A 26,036-nucleotide genomic window follows, 5' to 3' on the forward strand; every position below is an offset into this window, starting at 1 on the left:
AGATTCTAACGATTTATCGTTATAAATCGTTAGAATCGTGAGCCGGCACACTAAAACCCCCTAAAACCCACCCCCGACCCTTTAAATTAAATCCCCCACCCTCCCGAACCCCCCCCAAATAACTTAGATAACCTGCGGGTCCAGCGGCGGTCCGGAACGGCAGCGGTCCGGAACGGGCTCCTGCTCTGAATCTTGTCGTCTTCAGCCGGCGCCATTTTCCAAAATGGCGCCGAAAAATGGCGGCGGCCATAGACGGAAAAGATTGGATGGCAGGAGGTCCTTCTGGACCCCCGCTGGACTTTTGGCAAGTCTCGTGGGGGTCAGGAGGCCCCCCACAAGCTGGCCAAAAGTTCCTGGAGGTCCAACGGGGGTCAGGGAGCGATTTCCCGCCGCGAATCGTTTTCGTACGGAAAATGGCGCCGGCAGGAGATCGACTGCAGGAGGTCGTTCAGCGAGGTGCCGGAACCCTCGCTGAACGACCTCCTGCAGTCGATCTCCTGCCGGCGCCATTTTCCGTACGAAAACGATTCGCGGAGGGAAATCGCTCCCTGACCCCCGCTGGACCTCCAGGAACTTTTGGCCAGCTTGTGGGGGGCCTCCTGACCCCCACGAGACTTGCCAAAAGTCCAGCGGGGGTCCGGAAGGACCTCCTGCCGTCCAATCTTTTTCGTCTATGGCCGCCGCCATTTTTCGGCGCCATTTTGGAAAATGGCGCCGGCTGAAGACGACAAGATTCAGAGCAGGAGCCCGTTCCGGACCGCTGCCGTTCCGGACCGCCGCTGAACCCGCAGGTTATTTAAGTTATTTGGGGGGGGGGTTCGGGAGGGTGGGGGATTTAATTTAAAGGGTCGGGGGTTGGTTTTAGGGGGTTTTAATGTGCCGGTTTTTCTATTTTTCGATTTTTCGATTTTTAACGATTTTTAACGATTTTTCACGATATTTTACCCCCCCAAACGGCAACAATACGATTCCCTCCCCCTCCCAGCCGAAATCGATCGTTAAGACGATCGAGGACACGATTCACATCCCTATTAGTTACTACCTTTAACAGAAACCTGTGGGAACCTGCACAGAGCATTAGTTACTACCTTTAACAGAAACCTGTGGGCAATCTGCACAGAAAATTAGTTACTACCTTTAACAGAAACATGTGGGCAATCTGCACAGAGCATTAGTTACTACCTTTAACAGAAAAATGTGGGTAATCTGCACAGGGCATTAGTTACTACCTTTAACAGAAACATGTGGCCAATCTGCGAAGAGCATTAGTTACTACCTTTAACAGAAACATGTGGGCAATCTGCACAGAGCATTAGTTACTACCTTTAACAGAAAGATGTGGGTAATCTGCACAGGGCATTAGTTACTACCTTTAACAGAAACATGTGGGCAATCTGCACAGAGCATTAGTTACTACCTTTAACAGAAAAATGTGGGTAATCTGCACAGGGCATTAGTTACTACCTTTAACAGAAACATATGGGCAATCTGCGAAGAGCATTAGTACTACCTTTAACAGAAACATGTGGGCAATCTGCACAGAGCATTAGTTACTACCTTTAACAGAAAGATGTGGGTAATCTGCACAGGGCATTAGTTACTACCTTTAACAGAAACATGTGGGCAATCTGCACAGAGCATTATTTACTACCTTTAATAGAAAGATCGGGTAACATGCTGGGACTGTGTCTACCCTGAAAGAAACATGTGATTAATATGCACAGAGTAGCAGTTAATGCCCTTAGCAGAAATATGGGACCCAGGATACCAAGGATGATGATAGGAAAACCAGGAGAGGGTGAGAGCATCTGCTGCGGATCTTGGGGGTGGTTACTTCTGTTCCTCAGATCTGGGTCTATATCTCCTGATGTGGGATGTTACTTTTACATGAAGATCACATTATGTCATACAATGTAACATAGATCCCACTGTGACTCTCTCACCCGGAGGCTCTAAATGGGAAGGTTTTAATGGAAAAGGAAATCCTCAGACTGGACAGAAATCTCATGATGATCTGGAGTGTGATTCTCATCCTAGTGTCTCACTATAAAGTGACTTTCCCATCCTGTGACATTCCCGGGAGAATGTATTCCTAATCTCACTGCTCTCTTTCTTTCATTTAGAACAATCCCAACAATAATACTACTGAGGTAAGCCTAAGCTTTAGATCCAGATAATTATTCACATCAATTGTTCTGAGGTTTACATTTCTGTTTCTGTCTCAGAAAATTACTTTTTCTAAACTCTTTTTCTATTGACACTTGTCTGTGGGCAATCTGATTGAAAAATGGCCAGAGCAGCAATTACTTCCCTTCACATTAACATGGGGGAAACCTGCACAGAGCAGCAGTTACTTCCCTTCAAATTAAAATGGGGGAAAACTGCACAGAGCAGCGGTTACTTCCCTTCACATTAACATGGGGGAAACCTGTACAAAGCAGTAGTTACTTTCCTTCACATTAAAATGGGGGAAAACTGCACAGAGCAGCGGTTACTTCCCTTCACATTAACATGGGAGAAACCCGCACAGGGCAGTGGTTACTTCCCTTTACATTAAAATGTGGGACACCCGCACAGAGCATTAGTTACTACCTTTAACAGAAACATGTGGCCAATCTGCACAGAGCATTAGTTACTACCTTTAACAGAAACATGTGGGCAATCTGCACAGAGCATTAGTTACTACCTTTAATAGAAAGATCGGGTAACATGCTAGGACTGTTAGTCTCTACCCTTGAAATAAACATGTGAGTAATATACACAGAGTAGCAGTTAATGCCCTAAACTGAAATATGGGACCCAGAATACCGAGGATGATGATAGGAAAACCAGGAGAGGGTGAGAGCGTTTGCTGCGGATCTTGGGGGGTTTTACTTCTGATCCTCAGATCTGGGTCTATATCTCCTGATGTGGGACGTTACATTTACATGAAGATCCCATTATGTCGTGCACTGTAACAAAGATCCCACTGTGACTCTCTCACCCGGAGGCTCTAAATGGGAAGGTTTTAATGCAAAAGCAAATCCTCAGACTGGACAGAAATCTCATGGTGATCTGGAGTGTGATTCTCATCCTAGTGTCTCCCTATAAAGTGACTTTCCTATCCTGTGACCTTCCCGGGAGAATTTATTCCTAATCTCACTGCTGTCTTTCTTTCATTTAGAACAATCTCAACAATAATACTACTGAGGTAAGCCTAAACTTTAGATCCTGATAATTATTCACATCAATTGTTCTGAGCTTTAAATTGCTGTTACACTCTCAGAAAATTACTATTTCTAAACTCTTTTTCTATTGACTCTTGTCTGTGGGCAATCTGATTGAAAAACGGCCTGTGAAATAAAAATCCTGATTTTACTAATTTTAAAAGCTTACATTCATTACCAATATTTCTGAGGGGAAAGAGTAAATAAGAGAAAGTTCGAGTCACTGTTCCAGTCCCCTTCTAGTCTGCCCTTTTTAGATTTTTCAGCTCTGATTTTCTGCCATTTTGGACAGATGATCATAAAACTTCTCACTCTCAAACCTGCACCAGCTTTGTATCTCTGAATGTTACTGCAGGGAGTGGCGGTTACTGTCCTTATCATTAAAATGCAGGTAAAATGTGGGGAGTGGCAGTAACTACCCTTAACAGTAACATAGGTTAAATTGTACAGAACAGAAGGTAATAACCCTAAAATGGGGGTAATCTGCACAGAGTAGCAGTTACTTCCCTTCACATTAACATGGGGGAAACATGCACAGAGCAGCAGTTACTTCCCTTCACATTAACATGGGGGAAACCCACACAGAGCAGCAGTTACTTCCCTTCACATTAACATGGAGTAAAACTGCACAGAGCAGCAGTTACCTCCCTTCACATTAACATGGGGGAATCCCGCACAGTTACTTCCCTTCACATTAACATTGGAGAAACCCACACAGAGCAGCAGTTACTACCCTTCCCATTAACATGGGGGACACCCGCACAGAGCATTAGTTACTACCTTTAACAGAAACCTGAGGGCAATCTGCACAGATCATTAGTTACTACCTTTAACAGAAATATGTGGACAATCTGCACAGAGCATTAGTTACTAATTTTAAAAGAAACATGTGGGCAATCTGCTCAGAGCATTAGTTACTACCTTTAACAGGAACATGTGGGCAATCTGCACAGAACATTAGTTACTACCTTTAACAGAAACATGTGGGCAATCTGCACAGAACATTAGTTACTACCTTTAACAGAAAGATGTGGATAATCTGCACAGGGCATTAGTTTTTACCTTTAACAGAAACATGTTGGTAATCTGCACAGAGCATTAGTTACTACCTTTAACAGAAACATGTGGGCAATCTGCACAGAGCATTATTTACTACCTTTAACAGAAACATGTGGGCAATCTGCACAGAGAATTAGTTACTACCTTTAACAGAAACATGTGGGCAATCTGCACAGAGCATTAGTTACTACCTTTAACAGAAACATGTGTGCAATCTGCACAGAGCATTAGTTACTACCTTTAACAGAAACATGTGGGCAATCTGCACAGAGCATTAGTTACTACCTTTAACAGAAACATGTGGGCAATCTGCACAGAGAATTAGTTACTACCTTTAATAGAAAGATATGGTAACATGCTGGGATTGTGTCTACCCTGAAAGAAACATGTGATTAATATGCACAGAGTAGCAGTTAATGCCCTTAACTGAAATATGGGACCCAGGATACCAAGGATGATGATAGGAAAACCAGGAGAGGGTGAGAGCATCTGCTGCGGATCTTGGGGGTGCTTACTTCTGTTCCTCAGATCTGGGTCTATATCTCCTGATGTGGGACGTTACTTTTACATGAAGATCACATTATGTCATGCACTGTAACACAGATCCCACTGTGACTCTCTCACCCGGAGGCTCTAAATGGGAAGGTTTTAATGCAAAAGGAAATCCTCAGACTGGACAGAAATCTCATGATGATCTGGAGTGTGATTCTCATCCTAGTGTCTCCCTATAAAGTGACTTTCCCATCCTGTGACCTTCCTGGGAGAATTTATTCCTAATTACACTGCTCTCTTTCTTTCATTTAGAACAATCCCAACAATAATACTACTGTGGTAATCCTAAGCTTTAGATCCTGATAATTATTCACATCAATTGTTCTGAGGTTTAAATTTCTGTTACTGTCTCAGAAAATTACTTTTTCTAAACTCTTTTTCTATTGACACTTGTCTGTGGGCAATCTGATTGAAAAATGTCCAGAGTAGCAGTTACTTCCCTTCACATTAACATGGGGGAAACCTGCACAGAGCAGCAGTTACTTTCCTTCACATTAAAATGGGGGAAAACTGCACAGAGCAGCGGTTACTTCCCTTCACATTAACATGGGAGAAACCCGCACAGGGCAATGGTTACTTCCCTTCACATTAAAATGGGGAAAACCCGCACAGAGCAGTACTTACTTCCCTTCACATTAACATGGGGGAAACCCGCACAGAGCAGCAGTTACTGCCCTTCACATTAACATGGGAGAAACCTGCACAGAGGAGCAGTAACTTCCCTTTACATGAACATGGGGGAAACGTGCACAGAGCAGCAGTTACTTCCCTTCACATTAACATGGGGGAAACACGCACAGAGCAGCAGTTACTTCCCTTCACATTAACATGGGGGAAACACGCACAGAGCAGCAGTTACTTCCCTTCACATTAACATGGGGGAAACCTGCACAGAGAAGCAGTTACTTCCATTCACATTAACATGGGTGAAACACGCACAGAGCAGCAGTTACTTCCCTTCACATTAACATGGGGGAAACCTGCACAGAGCAGCAGTTACGTCACTTCACATTAACATGGGGGAAATCTGCACAGAGAAGCAGTTACTTCTCTTCTCATTAACATGGGGAAATCCTGCACAGAGCAGCAGTTACTTCCCTTCTCATTAACATGGGGGAAACCTGCACAGAGCAGCAGTTACTTCCCTTCACATTAACATGGGCGAAACCTGCACAGAGCAGCAGTTACTTCCCTTCACATTAACATGGGGGAAATCTGCACAGAGAAGCAGTTACTTCTCTTCTCATTAACATGGGGGAAATCTGCACAGAGCAGCAGTTACTTCCCTTCACATTAACATGGGGGAAATCCTGCCCAGAGCAGCAGTTACTTCCCTTCTCATTAATATGGGGGAAACCCGCAAAGAGCAGCAGTTATTTCCTTCATATTAACTTGGGGGAAACGTGCACAGAGCAGCAGTTACTTCCCTTCAGATTAACATGGGAGAAACCAGCACAGAGCAGCATTTACTTCCCTTCAGATTAACATGGGGGAATCCCGCACAGAGCAGCAGTTACTTCCCTTCACATTAACATGGGAGAAACGAGCACAGAGCAGCAGTTACTTCCCTTCAGATTAACATGGGGGAAACCCGCACAGGGCATTACTTACTACCTTTAACAGAAACCTGTGGACAATCTGCTCAGAGCATTAGTTTCTACCTTTAACAGAAACCTGTGGGCAATCTTCACAGAACATTAGTTACTATCTTTAACAGAAACATGTGGGCAATCTGCACAGAGCATTAGTTACTACCATTAACAGAAACCTGTGGGCAATCTTCACAGAACATTAGTTACTATCTTTAACAGAAACATGTGGGCAATCTGCACAGAGCATTAGTTACTACCTTTAACAGAAACATGTGGGCAATCTGCACAGAACATTAGTTACTATCTTTAACAGAAACATATGGGCAATCTGCACAGAGCATTAGTTACTACCTTTAACAGAAAAATGTGGGTAATCTGCACAGGGCATTAGTTACTACCTTTAACAGAAACATGTGGGCAATCTGCGAAGAGCATTAGTTACTACCTTTAACAGAAAAATGTGGGTAATCTGCACAGGGCATTAGTTACTACCTTTAACAGAAACATGTGGGCAATCTGCACAGAGGATTATTTACTACCTTTAACAGAAACATGTGGGCAATCTGCACAGAGCATTAGTTACTACCTTTAATAGAAAGATCGGGTAACATGCTGGGACTGTGTCTACCCTGAAAGAAACATGTGATTAATATGCACAGAGTAGCAGTTAATGCCCTTAACTGAAATATGGGACCCAGGATACCAAGGATGATGATAGTAAAACCAGGAGAGGGTGAGAGCGTCTGCTGCGGATCTTGGGGGTGGTTACTTCTGTTCCTCAGATCTGGGTCTATATCTCCTGATGTGGGACGTTACTTTTACATGAAGATCACATTATGTCATGCAATGTAACACAGATCCCACTGTGACTCTCTCACCCGGAGGTTCTAAATGGGAAGGTTTTAATGCAAAAGGAAATCCTCAGACTGGACAGAAATGTCATGATGATCTGGAGTGTGATTCTCATCCTAGTGTCTCACTATAAAGTGACTTTCCCATCATGTGACCTTCCCGGGAGAATTTATTCCTAATCTCACTGCTCTCTTTCTTTCATTTAGAACAATCCCAACAAAAATACTACTGAGGTAAGCCTAAACTTTAGATCCTGATAAGTATTCACATCAGTTGTTCTGAGGTTTACATTTCTGTTACTGTCTCTGAAAATTACTTTTTCTAAACTCTTTTTCTATTGACTCTTGTCTGTGGGCAATCTGATTGAAAAATGGCCGGTGAAATAAAAATCCTGATTTTAATAATTTTAAAAGCTTACATTCATTACCAATATTTCTGTGGGGAAAGAGTAAATAAGAGAAAGTTCGAGTCACTGTCCCAATCCCCTTCTAGTCTGCCCTTTTTAGATTTTTCAGCTCTGATTTTCTGCCATTTTGGACAGATGATCATAAAACCTCTCACTCTCAAACCTGCACCAGCTTTGTATCTCTGAATGTTACTGCAATGAGTGGCAGTTACTGTCCTTAACAGTAAAATGCAGGTAAAATATGGGGAGTGGTAGTAACTACCCTTAACAGTAACATAGGTTAAATTGTACAGAACAGAAGGTAATAACCCTAAAATGGGGGTAATCTGCATAGAGCAGCAGTAAATACTCTTCACATTAACATGGGGGAAACCCGCACAGAGCAGCATTTACTTCCCTTCACATTAACATGGGGGAAACCTGCACAGAGCAGCAGTTACTTCCCTTCACATTAACATGGGGGAAACCCGCACAGAGCAGCAGTTACTTCCCTTCACATTAACATGGGGGAATCCCGCACAGTTACTTCCCTTCACATTAACATAGGAGAAACCCGCACAGAGCAGCAGTTACTACCCTTCCCATTAACATGGGGGACACCCGCACAGAGCATTAGATACTACCTTAACAGAAACCTGTGGGCAATCTGCACAGAGCATTAGTTACTACCTTTAACAGAAACATGTGGGCAATCTGCTCAGAGCATTAGTTACTACCTTTAACAGAAACATGTGGGCAATCTGCACAGAGCATTAGTTACTACCTTTAACAGAAACATGTGGGCAACCTGCACAGAGCATTAGTTCCTACCTTTAACAGAAGCATGTGTGCAATCTGCACAGAGCATTAGTTACTACCTTTAACAGAAACATGTGGGCAATCTGCACAGAGCATTAGTTACTACCTTTAACAGAAATATGTGGGTAATCTGCACAGGGCATTAGTTACTACCTTTAACAGAAATATGTGGGTAATCTGCACAGGGCATTAGTTACTACCTTTAACAGAAACATGTGGGTAATCTGCACAGAGCATTATTTACCACTTTTAACAGAAACATGTGAGCAATCTGCACAGAGCATTAGTTACTACCTTTAACAGAAACATGTGGGCAACCTGCACAGAGCATTAGTTACTACCTTTAACAGAAATATGTGGGTAATCTGCACAGGGCATTAGTTACTACCTTTAACAGAAACATGTGGGTAATCTGCACAGAGCATTAGTTACCACTTTTAACAGAAGCATGTGTGCAATCTGCACAGAGCATTAGTTACTACCTTTAACAGAAACATGTGGGCAATCTGCCCAGAGAATTAGTTACTACCTTTAATAGAAACATGTGGGCAATCTGCACAGAGCATTAGTTACTACCTTTAATAGAAATATCGGGTAAAATGCTGGGACTGTCAGACACTACCCTTGGAATGAACATGCGAGTAATATACACAGTTAATTCACTTAACTGAAATATGGGACCCAGAATACCAAGGATGATGATAGAAAAACCAGGACAGGGTGAGGACGTCTGCTGCGGATCTTGGGGGGTTTTACTTCTGATCCTCAGATCTGGGTCTATATCTCCTGATGTGGGATGTTACTTTTACATGAAGGTCACATTATGTCATGCACTGTAACACAGATCCCACTGTGACTCTCTCACCCGGAGGCACTGAATGGGAAGGTTTTAATTCAAAAGCAAATCCTCAGACTGGAGAGAAATCTCATGGTGATCTGGAGTGTGATTCTCATCCTAGTGTCTCCCTATAAAGTAACTTTCCCATCCTGTGACCTTCCCGGGAGAATTTATTCCTAATCTCACAACTCTCTTTCTTTCATTTAGAACAATCCGAACAATAATACTACTGTGGTAAGCCTAAGCTTTAGATACTGATAATTATTCACATCAATTGTTCTGAGGTTTAAATTTCTGTTACTGTCTCAGAAAATTACTTTTTCTAAACTCTTTTTCTATTGACACTTGTCTGTGGGCAATCTGATTGAAAAATGGCCAGTTACTTCCCTTCACATTAACATGGGGGAAACCTGTACAGAGCAGCAGTTACTTTCCTTCACATTAAAATGGGGGGAAACTGCACAGAGCAGCAGTTACTTCCCTTCACATTAACATGGGAGAAACCCGCACAGGGCAGTGGTTACTTCCCTTCACATTAAAATGGGGAAAACCCGCACAGAGCAGTACTTACTTCCCTTCACATTAACATGGGGGAAACCCACACAGAGCAGCAGTTACTGCCCTTCACATTAACATGGGAGAAACCTGCACAGAGGAGCAGTAACTTCCCTTTACATGAACATGGGGGAACGTGCACAGAGCAGCAGTTACTTCCCTTCACATTAACATGGGGGAAACCAGCACAGAGAAGCAGTTACTTCCATTCACATTAACATGGGTGAAACACGCACAGAGCAGCAGTTACTTCCCTTCACATTAACATGGGGGAAATCTGCACAGAGAAGCAGTTACTTTTCTTCTCATTAACATGGGGAAATCCTGCACAAAGCAGCAGTTACTTCCCTTCTCATTAATATGGGGGAAACCCGCACAGAGCAGCAGTTATTTCCTTCATATTAACTTGGGGGAAATGTGCACAGAGCAGCAGTTACTTCCCTTCACATTAACATTGGAGAAACCAGCACAGAGCAGCATTTACTTCCCTTCAGATTAACATGGGGGAATCCTGCACAGAGCAGCAGTTACTTCCCTTCACATTAACATGGGGGAAACGAGCACAGAGCAGCAGTTACTTCCCTTCAGATTAACATGGGGGAAACCCGCACAGGGCATTACTTACTACCTTTAACAGAAACCTGTGGACAATCTGCTCAGAGCATTACTTACTACCTTTAACAGAAACATATGGGCAATCTGCACAGAGCATTAGTTACTACCTTTAACAGAAAAATGTGGGTAATCTGCACAGGGCATTAGTTACTACCTTTAACAGAAACATGTGGGCGATCTGCGAAGAGCATTAGTTACTACCTTTAACAGAAAAATGTGGGTAATCTGCACAGGGCATTAGTTACTACCTTTAACAGAAACATGTGGGCAATCTGCACAGAGCATTAATTACTACCTTTAACAGAAAGATGTGGGTAATCTGCACAGGGCATTAGTTACTACCTTTAACAGAAAGATGTGGGCAATCTGCACAGAGCAATATTTACTACCTTTAATAGAAAGATGTGGGTAATCTGCACAGGGCATTAGTTACTACCTTTAACAGAAACATGTGGGCAATCTGCACAGAGAATTAGTTACTACTTTTAATAGAAAGATCAGGTAACATGCTGGGACTGTGTCTACCCTGAAAGAAACATGTGATTAATATGCACAGAGTAGCAGTTAATGCCCTTAACTGAAATATGGGACCCAGGATACCAAGGATGATGATAGGAAAACCAGGAGAGTGTGAGAGCATCTGCTGCGGATCTTGGGGGTGGTTACTTCTGTTCCTCAGATCTGGGTCTATATCTCCTGATGTGGGACGTTACTTTTACATGAAGATCACATTATGTCATGCAATGTAACACAGATCCCACTGTGACTCTCTCACCCGGAGGCTCTAAATGGGAAGGTTTTAATGCAAAAGGAAATCCTCAGACTGGACAGAAATCTCATGATGATCTGGAGTGTGATTCTCATCCTAGTGTCTCATTATAAAGTGACTTTCCCATCCTGTGACCTTCCCGGGAGAATTTATTCCTAATCTCACTGCTCTCTTTCTTTCATTTAGAACAATCCGAACAATAATACTACTGTGGTAAGCCTAAGCTTTAGATACTGATAATTATTCACATCAATTGTTCTGAGGTTTAAATTTCTGTTACTGTCTCAGAAAATTACTTTTTCTAAACTCTTTTTCTATTGACACTTGTCTGTGGGCAATCTGATTGAAAAATGGCCAGTTACTTCCCTTCACATTAACATGTGGGAAACCTGTACAGAGCAGCAGTTACTTTCCTTCACATTAAAATGGGGGGAAACTGCACAGAGCAGCGGTTACTTCCCTTCACATTAACATGGGAGAAACCCGCACAGGGCAGTGGTTACTTCCCTTCACATTAAAATGGGGAAAACCCGCACAGAGCAGTACTTACTTCCCTTCACATTAACATGGGGGAAACCCGCACAGAGCAGCAGTTACTGCCCTTCACATTAACATGGGAGAAACCTGCACAGAGGAGCAGTAACTTCCCTTTACATGAACATGGGGGAAACGTGCACAGAGCAGCAGTTACTTCCCTTCACATTAACATGGGGGAAACCAGCACAGAGAAGCAGTTACTTCCATTCACATTAACATGGGTGAAACACGCACAGAGCAGCAGTTACTTCCCTTCACATTAACATGGGGGAAATCTGCACAGAGAAGCAGTTATTTTTCTTCTCATTAACATGGGGAAATCCTGCACAAAGCAGCAGTTACTTCCCTTCTCATTAATATGGGGGAAACCCGCACAGAGCAGCAGTTATTTCCTTCATATTAACTTGGGGGAAATGTGCACAGAGCAGCAGTTACTTCCCTTCACATTAACATTGGAGAAACCAGCACAGAGCAGCATTTACTTCCCTTCAGATTAACATGGGGGAATCCTGCACAGAGCAGCAGTTACTCTCCTTCACATTAACATGGGGGAAACGAGCACAGAGCAGCAGTTACTTCCCTTCAGATTAACATGGGGGAAACCCGCACAGGGCATTACTTACTACCTTTAACAGAAACCTGTGGACAATCTGCTCAGAGCATTAGTTACTACCTTTAACAGAAACCTGTGGGCAATCTTCACAGAACATTAGTTACTACCTTTAACAGAAACATGTGGGCAATCTGCACAGAGCATTAGTTACTACCTTACCAGAAAAATGTGGGTAATCTGCACAGGGCATTAGTTACTACCTTTAACAGAAACATGTGGGCAATCTGCGAAGAGCATTAGTTACTACCTTTAACAGAAAGATGTGGGTAATCTGCACAGGGCATTAGTTACTACCTTTAACAGAAACATGTGGGCAATCTGCACAGAGCATTAGTTACTACCTTTAACAGAAAGATGTGGGTAATCTGCACAGGGCATTAGTTACTACCTTTAACAGAAAGATGTGGGCAATCTGCACAGAGAATTAGTTACTACTTTTAATAGAAAGATCGGGTAACATGCTGGGACTGTGTCTACCCTGAAAGAAACATGTGATTAATATGCACAGAGTAGCAGTTAATGCCCTTAACTGAAATATGGGACCCAGGATACCAAGGATGATGATAGGAAAACCAGGAGAGTGTGAGAGCATCTGCTGCGGATCTTGGGGGTGGTTACTTCTGTTCCTCAGATCTGGGTCTATATCTCCTGATGTGGGACGTTACTTTTACATGAAGATCACATTATGTCATGCAATGTAACACAGATCCCACTGTGACTCTCTCACCCGGAGGCTCTAAATGGGAAGGTTTTAATGCAAAAGGAAATCCTCAGACTGGACAGAAATCTCATGATGATCTGGAGTGTGATTCTCATCCTAGTGTCTCACTATAAAGTGACTTTCCCATCCTGTGACCTTCCCGGGAGAATTTATTCCTAATCTCACTGCTCTCTTTCTTTCATTTAGAACAATCCCAACAATAATACTACTGAGGTAAGCCTAAACTTTAGATCCATGGTTCACAGAATCTCATGAATGGGATACAACAATATCAGGCCACAACTTGTTAAGGAAGGACAGAGAGGATAGAAAAGGTGGAGGTGTGGCTCTTTATGTCAGAAACAACATCCAAGCATCTGAGCTACAAGGAAGTTGGGGTAAAGAAGAAGCTCTATGGGTCGACCTAAAAAAAGATGACGGAGTGTCCATTTATATTGGAGTGGTGTACAGGCCTCCAAACCAAAAGGAAGAGCTGGACAGAGATCTGATTGAAGACATCCATAAGATAGGCAGGAAGGGAGAAGTGGTGATCGTGGGTGACTTTAATATGCCAGATGTAGACTGGAAAATCCCATCTGCAGAAACTAAAAATAGTAGAGCAATAATGGATGCCATGCAAGTATCTTTGTTCAAACAAATGGTGTTGGAACCCACGAGAGAAGGTGCTATACTCGACTTATTGCTCAATAATGCAGATAGGGGCGGATTTTCAGAGCCCTGCTCGCGTAAATCCGCCCAAAACCGGGCGGATTTACGCGAGCAGGGCCCTGCGCGCCGGTGAGCCTATTTTACATAGGCTCACCGGCGCGCGCAGAACCCCGGGACTCGCGTAAGTCCCGGGGGTTTCGGAGTGGGCGTGTCGGGAGGCGTGTCGGGGGGCGGGGCCGGAGCGCGCGGCGTTGCGGGGGCGTGTCGGCAGCATTTTGGGGGCGGGGACGGGGGCGTGGCTACGGCCCGGGGGCGTGGCCGCGCCCTCCGTACCCACCCCCAGGTCGCGGCCCGGCGCGCAGGAGGCCCGCTGGCGCGCGGGGATTTACGCCTCCCTCCGGGAGGCGTAAATCCCCCGACAAAGGTAGGATGGGGGTTTAGACAGGGCCGGGCGGGTGGGTTAGGTAGGGGAAGGGAGGGGAAGGTGAGGGGAGGGCAAAGGAAAGTTCCCTTCTAGGCCGCTCCAATTTCGGAGCGGCCTAGGAGGGAACAGGGGTAGGCTGCGCGGCTCGGCGCCCGCAGGCTATACGAAATCGATAGCCTTGCGCGCGCCGATCCAGGATTTTAGCTGATACGCGCGACTACGCGCGTATCTACTAAAATCCAGCGTACTTTTGTTTGCGCCTGGAGCGCAAACAAAAGTAGGCTGTTCGCGCTCGTCTGAAAATCTACCCCTCAATGTCTCAGATGTCCAGGTGGGCGCCCACCTCAGCAGCAGTGATCATCGAACGGTATGGTTTAATATCACTAATAGAATAGGGAAAAGAACCACAAAGACCCGAGTTTTACAGTTCAAAAACACGGACTTTGAGGAAATGGGAAAGTACCTGGAGGAAGAACTTAAAGGATGGGAGAACGAGAGAGATGTGGATCAGCAGTGGACCAATCTAAAAGGAGCAATCACCAAGGCAACTGCTCTATATGTTAGAAACATAAAGAAAAGCAAAAGAAAATTGAAACCTATCTGGTTCTCAAAGGAGGTGGCTGACAAAATTAAAGCTAAAAGAACAGCATTCAAGAAATATAAAGGATCCCAAAGGGAGGAGCACAAAGAAGAATATTTGTATCAACTGAGGGAGACGAAGAAAACAATCAAGTTGGCAAAAAATCAAGCAGAAGAGAGGATTGCCAAGGAGATAAAAAATGGTGACAAAACATTTTTCAGATACATCAGCGAAAAGGGAAAGGTCCAAAGTGGTATAGTGAAATTGAAAGGTGGTAATGATCAATGTGTGGAGACAGATGAAGAAATGGCAGAAATATTAAACGAATACTTCAGCTCTGTGTTCACTAAAGAAGACCCTGGAGAAGGACCATCTCTACACAACATGAAACTAGAGGGAAGTGGAATAGATGAAAATCCTTTTACAGTAGAAAATGTGTGGGAAGAGCTAAAGAACCTGAAAGTGGACAAAGCCATGGGGCCTGATGGGATTCATCCAAGGATATTGAGGGAGCTCAGAGATGTTCTGGCGGGTCCGCTGTGTGACCTGTTCAATAGATCCCTAGAAACGGGAGTGGTGCCGAGAGATTGGAGAAGAGCGGTGGTGGTCCCGCTTCACAAGAGTGGGAACAGGGAGGAGGCTGGCAACTACAGGCCGGTTAGCCTCACTTCGGTGGTGGGAAAAGTAATGGAGTCTCTGCTTAAAGAGAGAATAGTGAACTATCTACAGTCCGGAGAATTGATGGACCAGAGGCAACATGGATTCACCAGGGGAAGATCCTGTCAGACAAATATGATTGACTTTTTTGACTGGGTAACCAAGGAATTGGATCAAGGAAGAGCGCTCGATGTCATATACTTGGATTTCAGCAAAGCTTTTGATACGGTTCCGCACAGGAGACTGGTGAATAAAACGAGAAGCTTGGGAGTGAGTGGCAAGGTGGTGACCTGGATTGCAAATTGGTTGACGGACAGAAGACAATGTGTGATGGTAAACAGAACCTTCTCTGAAGAGAGAGCGGTTTTAAATGGTGTACCGCAAGGATCGGTGTTGGGACCGGTCCTGTTCAATATCTTTGTGAGCGACATTGCGGACGGGATAGAAGGTAAGGTTTGTCTTTTTGCGGATGACACTAAGATCTGCAACAGAGTGGACACGCCAGAAGGAGTGGAGAGAATGAGACGGGATCTAAGGAAACTGGAAGAGTGGTCGAAGATATGGCAGCTGAGATTCAATGCCAAGAAGTGCAAAGTCATGCATATGGGGAGCGGAAATCCGAATGAACTGTATTCGATGGGGGGGGGAAAGGCTGACGTGCACGGAGCAGGAGAGGGACCTTGGGGTGATAGTGTCTAATGATATGAAGTCTGCGAAACAATGCGACAAGGCGATAGCAAAAGCCAGAAGAATGCTGGGCTGCATAGAGAGAGGAATATCGAGTAAGAAAAGGGAAGTGATTATTCCCTTGTACAGGTCCTTGGTGAGGCCTCACCTGGAGTACTGTGTTCAGTTCTGGAGACCGTATCTACAAAAAGACAAAGACAAGATGGAAGCGGTACAGAGAAGGGCAACCAGGAAGGTGGAGGATCTTCATCGCATGACGTACGAGGAGAGATTGAAGAATCTAAATATGTACACCCTGGAGGAAAGGAGGAGCAGAGGTGATATGATACAGACTTTCAGATACTTGAAAGGTTTTAATGATCCAAAGGCAACGACAACCTTTACCATAAGAAAAAAATCAGCAGAACCAGGGGTCACGATTTGAAGCTCCAGGGAGGAAGATTCAGAACCAATGTCAGGAAGTATTTCTTCACGGAGAGGGTGGTGGATGCCTGGAATGCCCTTCCGGAGGAAGTGGTGAAGACCAGAACTGTGAAGGACTTCAAAGGGGCGTGGGATAAACACTGTGGATCCATAAAGTCAAGAGGCCGCCAATGAAGAGTAGGTGACTCGCCAGAATGATGGCTACTGCCTGGAGACAATACCCTTATTCAATAAACATACACATGGTTACTGTGACTCCAACATCACTCTAAGCTTCAACAGCAAGAGGAAATGTGGAAAAAAGGATTTGCACTCACAAAGACGGGAGTAGCTGGCTTGTTACGGCGGTTACTACCCCAAACCAAATATCCAAATTACTACCTCCACCTTCCTCTATTCCTGATGCCTTTCAACTAGCTTGATCACTCCATTCTTATACTTCACTTTCAATGCATATCCAGCATAGTTCTCTGCTTCAACGGCAGGGGAGAAGAAAAGCTGTTACTTCACGCATCCAGCAGAGCTCTCTGCTTAAACGGCAGGGGAGAAGAAAAAAGGGTTCGCACTCACAAAGCGGGGAGTAGCTGGCTTGTTACGGCGGTTACTACCCCAAACCAAATGTACCTGATACTTCACTCTTGACGCATAACCAGCGTGGCTCTCTGCTTCAACGGCATGGGAGAAAGACTGATGCATCACGAGTTTCCAGCGTAGCTCTCTGCTTTAACGGCAGGGGAAAAGAAAAACTGATACTTCACGCATATCCAGCATAACTTCAACGGCAGGGGAGAAGAAAAAAGGATTCACACTCACAAAGCGGGGAGTAGCTGGCTTGTTACGGCGGTTACTACCCCAAACCAAATGTGCCTGATACTTCACTTTTCATGCATATCCAGCATAGCTCTCTGCTTCAACGGCAGGGGAGAAGAAAAAAACTGATGCCTCACGCATATCCAGCATGGCTCCCTGCTTCAACGGCAGGGGAGAGGATAAACAACCAATGAGGGCTGTATAACATAATCTGGGTAAAAACAAATGGGCATGGGTGTAGCTTGCTTATTGCGGCGGTTACTACCCCTACTACCTCTAACTGATCAGGCTGGATATTTCACTTGGATGCAGCTCCATCGCCGCTCTCTCCATTGATGGTGGGGGTGGAAGGGAAATAGAACCAAGAGCTAAGAGAAACAGATAAGTATGAGAGAAAAAATGAGGGAAGCTTGCTGGGCAGACTGGATGGGCCAATTGGTCTTCTTCTGCCGTCATTTCTATGTTTCTATGTTTCTATATGTTATTCACATCAGTTGTTCTGAGGTTTACATTTCTGTTACTGTCTCAGAAAATTAATTTTTCTAAACTCTTTTTCTATTGACTCTTGTCTGTGGGCAATCTGATTGAAAAATGGCCGGTGAAATAAAAATCCTGATTTTAATAATTTTAAAAGCTTACATTCATTACCAATATTTCTGTGGGGAAAGAGTAAATAAGAGAAAGTTCGAGTCACTGTCCCAATCCCCTTCTAGTCTGCCCTTTTTAGATTTTTCAGCTCTGATTTTCTGCCATTTTGGACAGATGATCATAAAACCTCTCACTCTCAAACCTGCACCAGCTTTGTATCTCTGAATGTTACTGCAAGGAGTGGCGGTTACTGTCCTTAACAGTAAAATGCAGGTAAAATATGGGGAGTGGCAGTAACTACCCTTAACAGTAACATAGGTTAAATTGTACAGAACAGAAGGTAATAACCCTAAAATGGGGGTAATCTGCACAGAGCAGCAGTAAATACACTTCACATTAACATGGGGGAAACCCGCACAGAGCAGCATTTACTTCCCTTCACATTAACATGGGGGAAACCTGCACAGAGCAGCAGTTACTTCCCTTCACATTAACATGGGGGAACCTGCACAGAGCAGCAGTTACTTCCCTTCACATAAACATGGGGGAAACACGCACAGAGCAGCAGTTACTTCCCTTCCCATTAACATGGGGGACACCCGCACAGAGCATTAGATACTACCTTTAACAGAAACCTGTGGGCAATATGCACAGATCATTAGTTACTACCTTTAACAGAAAATGTGGGCAATCTGCACAGAGCATTAGTTACTACCTTTAACAGAAATATGTGGGTAATCTGCACAGGGCATTAGTTACTACCTTTAACAGCAACATGTGGGTAATCTGCACAGTGCATTAGTTACCACTTTTAACAGAAACACGTGAGCAATCTGCACAGAGCATAACTTACTACCTTTAACAGAAGCATGTGGGCAATCTGCACAGAGCATTAGTTACTACCTTTAACAGAAACATGTGGGCAATCTGCACAGAGCATTAGTTACTACCTTTAATAGAAAGATTGGGTAAAATGCTGGGACTGTCAGACTCTACCCTTGGAATAAACATGCGAGTAATATACACAGTTAATGCCCTTAACTGAAATATGGGACCCAGAATACCAAGGATGATGATAGGAAAACCAGGACAGAGTGAGAGCGTCTGCTGCGGATCTTGGGGGGGTTTACTTCTGATCCTCAGATCTGGGTCTATATCTCCTGATGTGGGACGTTACTTTTACATGAAGATCACATTATGTCATGCACTGTAACACAGATCCCACTGTGACTCTCTCACCCGGAGGCTCTAAATAGGAAGGTTTTAATTCAAAAGCAAATCCTCAGACTGGACAGAAATCTCATGGTGATCTGGAGTGTGATTCTCATCCTAGTGTCTCCCTATAAAGTGACTTTCCCATCCTGTGACCTTCCCGGGAGAATTTATTCCTAATCTCACTGCTCTCTTTCTTTCATTTAGAACAATCCCAACAATAATACTACTATGGTAAGCCTAAGCTTTAGATCCTGATAATTATTCACATCAATTGTTCTGAGGTTTAAATTTCTGTTACTGTCTCAGAAAATTACTTTTTCTAAACTCTTTTTCTATTGACACTTGTCTGTGGGCAATCTGATTGAAAAATGGCCAGTTACTTCCCTTCACATTAACATGGGGGAAAACCTGTACAGAGCAGCAGTTACTTTCCTTCACATTAAAATGGGGGAAAACTGCACAGAGCAGCGGTTACTTCCCTTCACATTAACATGGGAGAAACCCGCACAGAGCAGCAGTTACTTCCCTTCACATTAACAATGGGGAAACCTGCACAGAGCAGCAGTTTCTTCCCTTCACATTAACATGGGTGAAACACGCACAGAGCAGCAATTACTTCCCTTCACATTAACATGGGGGAAATCTGCACAGAGAAGCAGTTACTTCCATTCACATTAACATGGGGGAAACCTGCACAGAGAAGCAATTACTTCCCTTCACATTAACATGGGGAAATCCTGCACAGAGCAGCAGTTACTTCCCTTCTCATTAATATGGGGGAAACCCGCACAGAGCAGCAGTTATTTCCCTTCATATTAACTTGGGGGAAACCTGCACAGAGCAGCAGTAACTTCCCTTCACATTAACATGGGAGAAACCAGCACAGAGCAGCAGTTACTTCCCTTCAGATTAACATGGGGGAATCCCGCACAGAGCAGCAGTTACTTCCCTTCACATTAACATGGGAGAAACGAGCACAGAGCAGCAGTTACTTCCCTTCAGATTAACATGGGGGAAACCCGCACAGGGCATTACTTACTACCTTTAACAGAAACCTGTGGACAATCTGCTCAGAGCATTAGTTACTACCTTTAACAGAAACATGTGGGCAATCTGCGAAGAGCATTAGTTTCTACCTTTAACAGAAAGATGTGGGTAATCTGCACAGGGCATTAGTTACTACCTTTAACAGAAACATGTGGGCAATCTGCACAGAGCATTAGTTACTACCTTTAACAGAAACATGTGGGCAATCTGCACAGAGAATTAGTTACTACCTTTAACAGAAACATGTGGGCAATCTGCACAGAACATTAGTTACTACCTTCAACAGAAACATGTGGGCAATCTGCACAGAGCATTAGTTACTACCTTTAACAGAAACATGTGGGCAATCTGCACAGAACATTAGTTACTACCTTCAACAGAAACATGTGGGCAATCTGCACAGAGCATTAGTTACTACCTTTAACAGAAACATGTGGGCAATCTGCTCAGAGCATTAGTTACTACCTTTAACAGAAACATGTGGGCAATCTGCACAGATCATTAGTTACTACCTTTAACAGAAATATGTGGGTAATCTGCACAGGGCATTAGTTACTACCTTTAACAGAAACATGTGAGCAATCTGCACAGAGCATTAGTTACTACCTTTAAGAGAAACATGTGGGCAATCTGCACAGAGCATTAATTACTACCTTTTACAGAAAGATGTGGGTAATCTGCACAGGGCATTAGTTACTACCTTTAACAGAAACATGTCGGCAATCTGCACAGAGAATTAGTTACTACCTTTAATAGAAACATGTGGGTAATCTGCACAGAGCATTAGTTTCTACCTTTAACAGAAAGATCTGGTAACATGCTGGGACTGTCAGTCTCTACCCTTGAAAGAAACATGTGAGTAATATGCACAGAGTAGCAGTTAATGCCCTTAACTGAAATATGGGACCCAGAATACCAAGGATGATGATAGGAAAACCAGGACAGGGTGAGAGCGTCTGCTGCAGATCTTGGGGGGGTTTACTTCTGATCCTCAGATCTGGGTCTATATCTCCTGATGTGGGACGTTACTTTTACATAAAGATCACATTATGTCATGCACTGTAACACAGATCCCACTGTGACTCTCTCACCCAGAAGCTATAAATGGGAAGGTTTTAATGCAAAAGCAAATCCTCAGACTGGACAGAAATCTCATGGATCTGGAGTGTGATTCTCATCCTAGTGTCTCCCTATAAAGTGACTTTCCCATCCTGTGAACTTCCCGGGAGAATTTATTCCTAATCTCAATACTCTCTTTCTTTCATTTAGAACAATCCCAACAATAATACTACTGTGGTAAGCCTAAGCTTTAGATCCTGATAATTATTCACATCAATTGTTCTGAGGCTTAAATTTCTGTTACTGTCTCAGAAAATTACTTTTTCTAAACTCTTTTTCTATTGACTCTTGTCTGTGGGCAATCTGATTGAAAAATGGCCGGTGAAATAAAAATCCTGTTTTTACTAATTTTAAAAGTTTACATTCATTACCAATATTTCTGTGTGGAAAGAGTAAGTAAGAGAAAGTTCGAGTCACTGTCCCAATCCCCTTCTAGTCTGCCCTTTTTAGATTTTTCAGCTCTGATTTTCTGCCATTTTGGACAGATGATCATAAAACTTCTCACTCTCAAACCTGCACCAGCTTTGTATCTCTGAATGTTACTGCAGGGAGTGGCGGTTACTGTCCTTAACATTAAAATGCAGGTAAAATGTGGGGAGTGGCAGTAACTACCCTTAACAGTAACATAGGTTAAATTGTACAGAACAGAAGGTAATAACCCTAAAATGGGGGTAATCTGCACAGAGTAGCAGTTACTTCCCTTCACATTAACATGGGAGAAACCCGCACAGAGCAGCAGTTACTTCCCTTCACATTAACATAGAGGAAAACTGCACAGAGCAGCAGTTACTTCCCTTCACATTAACATAGGAGAAACCCACACAGAGCAGCAGTTACTACCCTTCCCATTAACATGGGGGACACCCGCACAGAGCATTAGTTACTACCTTTAACAGAAACCTGAGGGCAATCTGCACAGATCATTAGTTACTACCTTTAACAGAAATATGTGGGCAATCTGCACAGAGCACTAGTTAGTACCTTTAACAGAAACATGTGGGCAATCTCCTCAGAGCATTAGTTACTACCTTTAACAGAAACATGTGGGCACTCTGCACAGAGCATTAGTTACTACCTTTAACAGAAACATGTGGGCAATCTGCACAGAGCATTAGTTACTACCTTTAACAGAAACATGTGGGTAATCTGCACAGGGCATAAGTTACTACCTGTAACAGAAACATGGGGGCAATCTGCACAGAACATTAGTTACTAACTTTAACAGAAACATGTGGGCAATCTGCACAGAGCATTAGTTACTACCTTTAACAGAAACATGTGGGCAATTTGCACAGAGCATTAGTTACTACCTTTAACAGAAACATGTGGGCAATTTGCACAGAGCATTAGTTACTACTTTTAACAGAAACATGTGGGCAATCTGCACAGAGCATTAGTTACTACGTTTAACAGAAACATGTGGGCAATCTGCTCAGAGCATTAGTTACTACCTTTAACAGAAATATGTGAGCAATCTGCCAGAGCATTAGTTACTACCTTTTACAGAAACATGTGGGCAATCTGCACAGAGCATTAGTTACTACCTTTAACAGAAACATGTGGGCAATCTGCACAGAGCATTAGTTACCACCTTTAACAGAAACATGTGGGCAATCTGCACAGAGCATTAGTTACTACCTTTAACAGAAACATGTGGGCAATCTGCACAGAGCATTAGTTACTACCTTTAACAGAAACATGTGGGCAATCTGCACAGAACATTAGTTACTACCTTTAATAGAAAGATCGGGTAAAATGCTGGGACTGTCAGTCTCTACCCTTGAAATAAACATGTGAGTAATATACCCCGAGTAGCAGTTAATTCCCTTAACTGAAATATGGGACCCAGAATACCAAGGATGATGATAGGAAAACCAGGACAGGGTGAGAGCGTCTGCTGCCGATCTTGGGGGGTTTTACTTCTGATCCTCAGATCTGGGTCTATATCTCCTGATGTGGGACGTTACTTTTACATGAAGATCACATTATGTCATGCACTGTAACACAGATCCCACTGTGACTCTCTCACCCGGAGGCTCTAAATGGGAAGGTTTTAATGCAAAAGGAAATCCTCAGACTGGACAGAAATCTCATGATGATCTGGAGTGTGATTCTCATCCTAGTGTCTCACTATAAAGTGACTTTCCCATCCTGTGACCTTCCCGGGAAAATTTATTCCTAATCTCACGTCTCTCTTTCTTTCATTTAGAACAATCCCAACAATAATACTACTGTGGTAAGCCTAAGCTTTAGATCCTGATAATTATTCACATCAATTGTACTGAGGTTTAAATTTCTGTTACTGTCTCAGAAAATTACTTTTTCTAAACTCTTTTTCTATTGACACTTGTCTCTGGGCAATCTGATTGAAAAATGGCCAGAGCAGCAGTTACTTCCCTTCACATTAACATGGGGGAAACACGCACAGAGCAGCAATTACGTCCCTTCACATTAACATTGGGGAAAACTGCACAGAGCAGTAGTTACTTTCCCTTCACATTAACATGGGGGAAACCCGCACAGAGCAGCAGTTACTTCCCTTCACATTAACATGGGGGAAACCTGCACAGAGAAGCAATTACTTCCCTTCACATTAACATGGGGGAAACCTGCACAGAGCAGCAGTTACTTCTCTTCACATTAACATGGGGGAAATCCTGCACAGAGCAGCTGTTACTTCCCTTCAGATTAACATGGGGGAATCCCACACAGAGCAGCAGTTACTTCTCTTCACATTAACATGGGGGAAATCCTGCACAGAGCAGCAGTTACTTCCCTTCAGATTAACATGGGGGAAACCTGCACAGAGAAGCAATTACTTCCCTTCACATTAACATGGGGGAATCCCACACAGAGCAGCAGTTACTTCTCTTCACATTAACATGGGGGAAATCCTGCACAGAGCAGCAGTTACTTCCCTTCAGATTAACATGGGGGAATCCCACACAGAGCAGCAGTTACTTCCCTTCTCATTAATATGGGGAAAACCCGTATAGAGCAGAAGTTATTTCCTTCATATTAACTTGGGGGAAACGTGCGCAGAGCAGCAGTTACTTCCCTTCACATTAACATGGGAGAAACCAGCACAGAGCAGCATTTACTTCCCTTCAGATTAACATGGGGGAATCCCACACAGTGCAGCAGTTACTTCCCTTCAGATTAACATGGGGGAAACCCACACAGGGCATTACTTACTACCTTTAACAGAAACATGTGGGCAATCTGCACAGAGCATTAGTTACTAGGGATGTGAATCGTTTTAGGACGATTAAAATTATCGTCCGATAATTTTAATATCGTCTTAAACCGTTATGGAACACAATACAATACAGATTCTAACGATTTATCGTTATAAATCGTTAGAATCGTGAGCCGGCACACTAAAACCCCCTAAAAACCCACCCCCGACCCTTTAAATTAAATCCCCAACCCTCCCGAACCCCCCCCAAAATAACTTAAATAACCTGCGGGTCCAGCGGCAGTCCGGAACGGCAGCGGTCCGGAACGGGCTCCTGCTCTGAATCTTGTCGTCTTCAGCCGGCGCCATTTTCCAAAATGGCGCCGAAAAATGGCGGCGGCCATAGACGAAAAAGATTGGACGGCAGGAGGTCCTTCCGGACCCCCGCTGGACTTTTGGCAAGTCTCGTGGGGGTCAGGAGGCCCCCCACAAGCTGGCCAAAAGTTCCTGAAGGTCCAGCGGGGGTCAGGGAGCGATTTCCCGCCGCGAATCGTTTTCGTACGGAAAATGGCGCCGGCAGGAGATCGACTGCAGGAGGTCGTTCAGCGAGGCGCCGGAACCCTCGCTGAACGACCTCCTGCAGTCGATCTCCTGCCGGCGCCATTTTCCGTACGAAAACGATTCGCGGCGGGAAATCGCTCCCTGACCCCCGCTGGACCTCCAGGAACTTTTGGCCAGCTTGTGGGGGGCCTCCTGACCCCCACGAGACTTGCCAAAAGTCCAGCGGGGGTCCGGAAGGACCTCCTGCCGTCCAATCTTTTTCGTCTATGGCCGCCGCCATTTTTCGGCGCCATTTTGGAAAATGGCGCCGGCTGAAGACGACAAGATTCAGAGCAGGAGCCCGTTCCGGACCGCTGCCGTTCCGGACCGCCGCTGGACCCGCAGGTTATTTAAGTTATTTGGGGGGGGGTTCGGGAGGGTGGGGGATTTAATTTAAAGGGTCGGGGGTGGGTTTTAGGGGGTTTTAATGTGCCGGTTTTTCGATTTTTCGATTTTAACGATTTTTAACGATTTTTCACGATATTTACCCCCCCAAACGGCAACAATACGATTCCCTCCCCCTCCCAGCTGAAATCGATCGTTAAGACGATCGAGGACACGATTCACATCCCTATTAGTTACTACCTTTAACAGAAACCTGTGGGAACCTGCACAGAGCATTAGTTACTACCTTTAACAGAAACCTGTGGGCAATCTGCACAGAAAATTAGTTACTACCTTTAACAGAAACATGTGGGCAATCTGCACAGAGCATTAGTTACTACCTTTAACAGAAACATGTGGGCAATCTGCACAGGGCATTAGTTTACTACCTTTAACAGAAACATGTGGCCAATCTGCGAAGAGCATTAGTTACTACCTTTAACAGAAACATGTGGGCAATCTGCACAGAGCATTAGTTACTACCTTTAACAGAAAGATGTGGGTAATCTGCACAGGGCATTAGTTACTACCTTTAACAGAAACATGTGGGCAATCTGCACAGA

At 44.0% G+C, this 26,036-nt stretch overlaps 1 protein-coding gene across 50 annotated transcripts in view; it reads left to right on the top strand.

Moving 5' to 3' along the window:
- Positions 1-26,036, top strand: part of LOC115079149 (GATA zinc finger domain-containing protein 14-like) — a 437,489-nt gene that overhangs the window by 252,478 nt on the left and 158,975 nt on the right. For 22 of the 50 annotated variants that reach the window (XM_029582467.1, XM_029582591.1, XM_029582583.1 and 19 more), the window contains 10 exons: positions 2,124-2,150; positions 3,164-3,190; positions 5,070-5,096; positions 7,468-7,494; positions 9,511-9,537; positions 11,429-11,455; positions 13,300-13,326; positions 19,350-19,376; positions 21,462-21,488; positions 23,521-23,547. In XM_029582467.1, coding sequence (XP_029438327.1) covers positions 2,124-2,150; positions 3,164-3,190; positions 5,070-5,096; positions 7,468-7,494; positions 9,511-9,537; positions 11,429-11,455; positions 13,300-13,326; positions 19,350-19,376; positions 21,462-21,488; positions 23,521-23,547 — 270 coding nt within the window. The remainder of the gene's footprint in view (positions 1-2,123; positions 2,151-3,163; positions 3,191-5,069; positions 5,097-7,467; positions 7,495-9,510; positions 9,538-11,428; positions 11,456-13,299; positions 13,327-19,349; positions 19,377-21,461; positions 21,489-23,520; positions 23,548-26,036) is intronic. The other 28 variants (XM_029582317.1, XM_029582477.1, XM_029582326.1 and 25 more) reach the window with 23 other exon arrangements.

The sequence above is a fragment of the Rhinatrema bivittatum genome, chromosome 1 (genome assembly GCF_901001135.1).
Source record: "Rhinatrema bivittatum chromosome 1, aRhiBiv1.1, whole genome shotgun sequence".
NCBI classification, from domain to species: Eukaryota; Metazoa; Chordata; class Amphibia; order Gymnophiona; family Rhinatrematidae; genus Rhinatrema; species Rhinatrema bivittatum.